The following is an 8,775-nucleotide window of genomic DNA, read 5'->3' as shown; positions in this document are numbered from 1 at the left end:
TTCCTGTTGTCTGTCAGGTTTTAACCAGAAGAAAGCTGTCATCATCTTTTCTGTTCTTTTGGAAGGAACGCGCGCTCTGCTCACCTCCACGTGTCTGCGTGTATTTCTATTTGTCTTTGCTTTTCAGCAGTTTTAATGAGATTTACCCAAAAGAGTGTGTGTGTGTCTGTGTGTGTGTGTGTAGGGGTTGGGGGGGGAGTGTCATTCTGCTCTTCTGTGTTCTCTGAGATGCATGGATTCATGGTTTACTGTCTCCATTTTTGGGAACGCAGAAAAAAGTCAGTGTGAGCCCAGAAACAAGCCTCCCTGAAGGGGGAACAGGAACACCTGGGGGCGCTCAGGACCCACTGAGCACCAGAGCCAGCCTCAGGGCAGGTGCAGATGGGGGTTAAGGTCTGGTTTCCTGTCAGCCCTCTGGCTTCCTCTCCATAAAACAGTTTCCTCTGGGGCAATTCTCTGGATTCCTTACCCTGCTCTTCCTGTGAAGTCTCTGAAGAAGAAACATTTGTTGTAACAAGAGAAAAACTTTCTCACATGCACCAAAGACAGAGTCACCCACAGTCACCTACTCCTGTTTCTCAGTATCAATAAGTTATCAATGCTTCTGAATTAAATCAGCCAAATCTATAAAAGATGCTGTGTTTAACTCAACACTGCAGCCCAGCTCAACAGAACTCCAAGGGTCAGTGAGCAGCAGGCAGGATAACGTGCAAGTCGGCATGGGGGCAGAGGGAGTTCACATCCAGTGCAAGAGAAGAAAGGCCCCATGGTGGTCACTGTCAGGACTCCAAGCCCACAGTTCCAATTACAGATGATCCCATGCAAAGGAAGAGAGACCCCACCAATGCTCAGTGTGGACGTCGAGAATGGCAGCTTCACACTCACACCCCACGCGAATACGAAAACATTTAGGTACTCTATTATTGACGTGTCTGCTGACGGCAGCCCAGGCAGTTCCGAACTGGAATTTCCTCAGTAGAGCAGGAAAGGAGGCTGTCTCAGGGCTTTATAATGATTTGGTGGTGGGGTCGGGGAGGGTGTTTGTACTCAGGAAAAGGAGCTTGTGTGATTTAAATCTCACGCTGGCATCAGATAAGGGAGCTTCCATGATTTCTTACTAGATTTCCCATGTGTGGGGGAAAAGGAGGAGGAAGAATAAACCTTAATTCATCAGCAGCGAGGCACCAAAAGTAAGACCTGACACTTTATTCTCCCTGGCAGCTTAAGAAAATGAGAGAAAAAGAGAAACAAGGGTCCATTGTGTGTGAAAAGCAAGCAGATCTAAATAACATAAAAATATTGATTACTAGAAGCACATAATAAAAAGAAACAGAATGAGGAATCAGACAGGCAGGGTGCTGAATCAATGTCCTGGGCGGCCTTTTCATCACCCACAGTCATCACTTTGTTCTGAAGGTCTCAGGTCAGCTTCCTGCTTCAAAATGTCACAGACCCTTATAGGGTACATGAGAATCCTTACAGGATATCCTCAGTTTGTCGTCCTTTACTAAAGTAGCCTAATAATTAGATAAAGTTTTGAATTTAATCTTCAGTTGTGTTAAATAAAAATAAAAAAAATACAATCTTCAAATTAGGAAGGTGAGACTTTATTTTTATCAAGGGCTACAGCCATCCCATATGCTGGAAAGCATAGCTTTTGGTAAACACAAGAGACAGGTGCTCCCAACAAGGGGTTGGGCATAAGCTTTTAAGCTGAACAGTTTGGTTAAACAGACATAATCCACAGGTTATGGGAGGGGCTACTGATGTTCATGGAGGTGGTGCTAACACATGCATACTGAACAAACACGCATGTAGCATATGATCCTGTTCACTTACCAGTGGTGTCTGAGCATTTAAATTCATTGCAGTCAGGCCCTATGTGCAAATATCAGAAGGGATGTAAAGGACCTCTTCAAAGAGAACTACAAACCACTGCTCAGTGATATAAAAGGGGACACAAACAAATGGAAGAACATACCATGCTCATGGATAGGAAGAATCAATATCATGAAAATGGCCATACTGCCCAAGGTCATTTATAGATTCAATGCCATCCCCATTAAGCTAACAATGACTTTCTTCACAGAATTGGAAAAAACTGCTTTAAAGTTCATATGGAACCAAAAAAGAGCCCGCATTGCTATGATAATCCTAAGCCAAAAGAGCAAAGCTGGAGGCATCCCGCTACCTGACTTCAAACTATGCTACAAGGCTACAGTAACCAAAACAGCATGGTACTGGTACCAAAACAGAGATATAGACCAATGGAACAGAACAGAATCTGCAGAAATAATATCACACATCTACAGCCATCTGATCTTTGACAAATCTGACAAAAACAAGAAATGGGGAAAGGATTCCCTATTTAATAAATGGTGCTGGGAAAATTGGCTAGCTGTAAGTAGAAAGCTGAAACTGGATCCTTTCCTTACTCCTTATACGAAAATTAATTCAAGATGGATTAGAGACTTAAATGTTAGATCTAATACCATAAAAACCCTAGAAGAAAACCTAGGTAATACCTTTCAGGACATAGGCATGGGCAAGGACTTCACGTCTAAAACAGCAAAAGCAATGGTAACAAAAGCCAAAATTGACAAATGGGATTAATTAAACTAAAGAGCTTCTGCACAGCAAAATAAACTACCATCAGAGTGAACAGGCAACCTACAGAATGGGAGAAAATTTTTGCAATCTACTCATCTGACAAAGGGCTAACATCGAGAACCTATAAAGAACTCAATCAAATTTACAAGAAAAAAACAAACAACCCCATTCAAAAAGTGGGCAAAGGATATGAACAGACATTTCTCAAAAGAAGACATTCATACAGCCAACAGACACATGAAAAAATGCTCATCATCACTCGCCATCAGAGAAATGCAAATCAAAACCACAATGAGATACCATCTCACACCAGTTAGAATGGCAACCCTTAAAAAATCAGGAAACAACAGGTGCTGGAGAGGATGTGGAGAAATAGGAACACTTTTACACTGTTGGTGGGACTGTAAACTAGTTCAACCATTGTGGAAGACAATATGGCGATTCCTCAAGGATCTAGAACTAGAAATACCATTTGAGCCAGCCATCCCATTACTGGGTATGTACCCAAAGGATTATAAATCATGCTGCTATAAAGACACAGGCACATGTATGTTTATTGCGGCACTATTCATAATAGCAAAGACTTGGAATCAACCCAAATGTCCATCAGTGACAGACTGGATTAAGAAAATGTGTCACATATACACCATGGAATACTATGCAGCCATAAAAAAGATGAGTTCGTGTCCTTTGTAGGGACATGGATGCAACTGGAAATCATTATTGTCAGCAAACTATCGCAAGAACAGAAAACCAAATACTGCATGTTCTCACTCCTAGTGGGAATTGAACAATGAGATCACTTGGACACAGGAAGGGGAGCATCACACACCGGGTCCTGTTGTGGGAAGGGGGTAGGGGGGAGGGATAGCATTAGGAGATATACCTAATGTAAATGACGAGTTAATGGGTGCAGCACACCAACATGGCCCATGTATATATATGTAACAAACCTGCATGTTGTGTACATGTAGCCTAGAACTTAAAGTATAATAAAAAAAAAAAAAAGAAAATGAGTGGAAAAGAGAGATAAGGGTCCACTATGTGTGAAAAGCAAACAGATCTAAAGAAAATAAAAATTTTTATCATGATAAGCGTATAATAAAAAGAAAGAGGGGAAGGAATGAGACAGGCATGGGTGCTGAATCAATGTCCTGGGGGAGCCTTTTCATTATCCACAGTCATCAGTTTATTCTGAAGGTCTCAGGTCAGCTTCCTGCTTCAAAATGTCACTGGTCCTTATCAGGTATATAAAAATCCTTATAGGATATCCAGTTTGTCATACTTTACTAAAGTAGTCTAATAATTAGATGAAGTTCTGAATTTAATCTTCAGTTGTGTTAAATATTTAAAAATACCACAATCTACAAATTAGGAAACTGAGACTATATTTTTATCAAGGGTTACAGCCATCCCACAGGCTGGAAAGCATAGTTTTGGTAAAGATGAGAGACTGACACTCCCAAGAAGGGGTTGGGCAGAAGCTTTATGCTGAACGTGTTGGTTAAACAGACATAATCAACAGGTTACAGGAGGGGCTACTGATGTTCACGGAGGCGGTGCTGACACATGCATACTGAACAAACATGCCTGTAGCATATGAGCCCTGTTCACTTATCAGTGGTGACTTAGCATTTAAATTCATTACAGACAGGCCCTATGTGCAAATAGCAGAAGCAGAGACACAAAGGCGCTCAGTGTGCAGCCTCTGTAAACGGCCGGAGCCAGGCCATGGTGAGTGGTCTCTCATCAGGGGAAAGTTCCTCATATCAAATGTTCAATCAAAGCTGGGATTACGGCTTGTGGAACAGAGGGTCAGTTCATCAGGGGATGGGCTGCAATTGTCTTCACAGTGCTTGTCTCAGTGCCAGTGCGTACTGAGCCACTAGATAAAAAGGTTTAATTGAGCTTCTTTAAAATCAACATTTTGAATTATTTATCAGACATTTCTAATATGTCATGTTGTTTAGATTCTATTGCTGGAGAGTTAACGTAACATTTGGGAGTCTGTAACTCTGTTTTTTCATACTTCCAGAATTGCTTCTCTGTTTCCTTTTCTTTGGCTAACCTGTCTCTTCTTATTATTTTTGAATTCATTCTGATTTTGATGAATATTTCATTCCCTTTAGAATGTGAATATAATGTACATTGTGTGGGTCTTTGGATTTTGGTTCTTGTTCACTCAGTGGCAATGACTCTGTAAGAGTTCCTTGTCTATATATAGCCATTATTAAGTGGCTTTCTGAAATAGTGGTTTTAGTACCAGTGTACTGGACCTGTGAGTAGACTCACTGCCTCCTGCAGGTCCTAGATAGTGGAGGCCTCAGGAACTGTTTCTCATCTGGAATGCGTTTGTTTCTGAGATTTGTGTTGGGTTGTTAAGTTTACCCTTCACATTAGTAGGTGGCCTTACAGATTTGAGCCGACTGCGGGAGAAGCAGATGAGTACATGCTTGACATCTGTGCACAGGGAGAAACTCTCTGTTGCCTCAGGCGATGGGCTGGTCTATGAAATGCACAGTGACCTGAGTTCCCTGCTCAGTGCCTGAGAGGGGCACCAGGCTGGACACACATGAGCCACCGAGCCTGGCAAGCAAAAGCATCCGCCTTGATGGAAATGGCCAGGTGAGGGCAACTACTCGGTGTGATTTATTTTGCTATTAAGAGCTTTAGTGTGGTGGCTTTTTCAAATTCCCGTTGTAGTCGTAATACACTGGGCATGTGAGCAGACCCATGGTCTTTTGCGGAGCTGGAATCACAGAAGTATTGAGAAGCTAATCTCATTTTCAACTGCTGTACACTGGTGGTAGCGACTGTGTGTTAGGTCATGCAGTTTGAACATCCGGCCAGTAGGTGGCGCTTGCAGGTAAGAGCCGGCTATGGGGGCTGCAGAAGGATTTATGCTTTACCACTGGTTAAAGTGGGAGATTCGTCACGTTCCAGATCTTAGAGAAAAGACTTTTAGTTATTTCTCATTCAGTCTGATACTACCTGAAAGTCTCTTGAATATAACTTTTATTTTGTAGAGATGTGTTCTTTCTATACCCATTTTTTATGGTTTTGTTTTTCATGAAAGGATGTTAAGTTTCATCAAATGCGTTTTCAGCATCAATTGAAAAAATATTATAAGTGGATTAAAGATCTAAACGTAAAACCTAAAACTATAAAAGCTCTGGATAATAACATAGGAAATACAATTTAGGACATAAGAACTGACAAATGCTTTGTAATGAAAATGCTAGAAGCAGTTGCAACAAAATCGAAAATTGACAAATGGAACCTAAGTAAATTAAAGAGCTTCTGTATAGCAAAAATCTCATCAACAGAGTAAACAGGCAACCTATAGAATGGGAAATAAAATATTTACAACCTATACATCTGACAAAGGTCCAATAATAATATATACATGGAACTTTAACAAGCATTCAAGAAATAAAAAGTGACCAAGGGACACTTCAAAAAAGACCTATATGTGGCCAACAAGCATAGGAAAAAATGCTGAATATCACTATCATTAGAGAAATACATACCAAAACCGCAGTGAGGTACCATCTCACATCAGTTAGAATAGTTAATCTTTAAAAAAATTAACAGAATTTTATGATTGAAGAAAAAAGGGGAAATTTATACACTTCTGGTGGGAATGTAAATTAGTTCAACCATTGTGGAAAGCAGTGTGGTGATCCCTCAAATAATCTAAAACAGAAGTTTCATTTGACCCAACAATCCTACAGCTGGACAGATACCTAAAGGAATATAAACATGTAGGTTCATTGCAGTTCTATTCACAATAGCATAGACATGGAATTACCTAAATCCCCATCACTGGCAGAATGGATAGAGAAAAGTGTGCTACAAACAACCACAGAATACTATGCAGCTAAGAAAAGAATGAAATTATATCCTTTGTAGGAACATGATGGAACTGGCTGTCATTACTCTTAGCAAACTAATTCAGGAACAGAAAACCAGATACTATATGTTCTCACTTATTTGTTGGAGATAAATAAAAAGAAATATTTTTCCAGGGCCTGAGTCTTCCTTATTCAACAAGTCATTCTAAATTAACTGTTCAACAAGTTGCTGATATTGATTTAAATATTCTATTTCATCTGGACCACTTATATCACTCAAAAAGCAATGGGAACTATATTTATCAGTGGGATTCTAGGATAATAAATATCTGAATAGTGAGAATATGAAGGATATGGATGGTTTTTTAACTCAAAGGGCACAAAACTAGGGGAGACACTATATTCCTATGAGTAAGTTATTCAGACTTCAGAGCTAAGTAATGTTTCCTACGTTGTGTTTGTGACTTGGCAGTGGTGGATTGAAGAGTGTGGCAGGTGCACAGACCAAGCGGATCAGAAATCAACATGTAAAGATGATGATCTATGGACATGATCTAAAACCATGTCAAATCATTCTATTTAATGGAGTTTGACATAAAACACAAACTTACTCAAAATACAAATTACTTGGTAATTATTTTGGGAGATATGAATTCATCAAGAAATTCAAATTCCTATTTCTATTTCAACCCCTGATTCCTACCATCAATGGGAGGGAAATCTCACAGCCAATCACATATCAGAGGGCAAATCTGTAAACCAAGATTCTTTCCATTGAAGGACCTGTGAGGCCAGGACCCTCAGGAAAGTGCTGGGGAGTCTGTCTTGGGAACACCCAGCAGATCCCAGAAGTCTCCATGGGCCCTGCTGGACACTCATGTGGGATAACTAGTGGCCACCTTTTCTGTGTTACCAGAGAGCTCTGACTGTTCCTAATGGGGCCAGAATGGAGTCAAGGTGCCTTCTCAATGTCAGAGACAGCGATGGTCCCGGAAACAACCCAGGTAATCTCTATGCCGGCAAAATGTGGGTTCACAGCGAGGAGCATATCCTGGGTTCTTCAGTGGGAAGACTGCTGTCCACAGAAAGCTTAGAAATGGGGCAGGGAATGCATTTCCTTGAGCAGGATTTAGGGCTTGGTCTCTCAGCCTCCCACTCTTCTCCAGCTGATGTGGCATCTGTTGTTTCTTTCTCATCCTAGTTCAGGCTTTGAGCTGTGAAATACCCTGCCTCATGAATATGCAAATAACCTGAGGTCTCCTGAGATAAATATAAATATATTGGTGTCCTGACAACATCACATAACAACCACATCCCTCCTCTAAAGAAGCCCCTGGGAGCACAGCTCATCACCATGGACTGGACTTGGAGGCTCCTCTTTGTGGTGGCAGCAGCTACAGGTAAGGGGCTTCCTAGTCCCAAAGCTGAGGAAGGGATCCTGGTTTAGTTAAAGAGGGTTTTATTCACTCCTGTGTCCTCTCCACAGGTGCCCAGTCCCAGGTCCAGCTGGTGCAGTCCGGGGCTGAGGTGAAGAAGCCTGGGGCCTCAGTGAAGGTCTCCTGCAAGGCTTCCGGATATACCTTCAGCAGCTATGCTATCAGCTGGGTGCGACAGGTCCCTGGACAAGGGCTTGAGTGGATGGGAGTGATCATCCCTGTTGTTGGTATAACAAGCTACGCACAGAAGTTCCAGGGCAGAGTCACAATTACCGTGGACACGTCCACGAGCACAGCCTACATGGAGCTGAGCAGCCTGAGATCAGAGGACACGGCCGTGTATTACTGTGCGAGAGGCACAGTGTGAAAACCCACATCCTGAGAGTATCAGAAACCCTGAGGGAGAAGGCAGCTGTGCGGGGCTGAGGAGATGACAGGGGTTATTAAGTTTAAGATTGTTTGCAAAATGGGTTATATATTTGAGGGAAAAAAAGAACAATAAAAACAAGTACATCCTCTAATTTTAAGATAAATATTCCACTCAAGAATCATCATATAAGCCAAATTCACAGAGTGGAAAAGGCCACACTCAATAAAGTTGATACAAACATTCCATGAAGGTGCTACTGTGAACAAGTTTTCCAGTGGGATGAATACATGATTTGGAGCAAGTTTATTTGATCACATGGTGAGACTAAGAATGATGCTTAAAAAGTGGCAAAATGTTTCTGCCACTACTTATCATAAAGTTTATTTTAGAGCAGTTTTAGGATTACAAAGAAATTGCCCAGAAGGTGTGAGAATTCCCATGACTCCCTGAGCTACACAGGCACAGCCTCCTCCACATGACCATCCTGCCCCACAGGCACAAATCT

General features: G+C 41.5%; 1 gene segment (V, D, J or C); it reads left to right on the top strand.

Annotated features, from left to right (window-relative positions):
* The first annotated feature begins 7,707 nt into the window (after positions 1–7,707).
* On the top strand, positions 7,708–8,511 carry LOC113220331. The segment is given in 2 exon segments: positions 7,708–7,864; positions 7,951–8,511. Coding segments are annotated over 2 exon segments (363 nt in total).
* The last annotated feature ends 264 nt before the right edge of the window (positions 8,512–8,775 follow it).

The sequence above is a fragment of the Piliocolobus tephrosceles genome, chromosome 6 (genome assembly GCF_002776525.5).
Source record: "Piliocolobus tephrosceles isolate RC106 chromosome 6, ASM277652v3, whole genome shotgun sequence".
Classification (NCBI taxonomy): domain Eukaryota; kingdom Metazoa; phylum Chordata; class Mammalia; order Primates; family Cercopithecidae; genus Piliocolobus; species Piliocolobus tephrosceles.
This window is presented reverse-complemented; position numbering and strand designations above follow the sequence as displayed.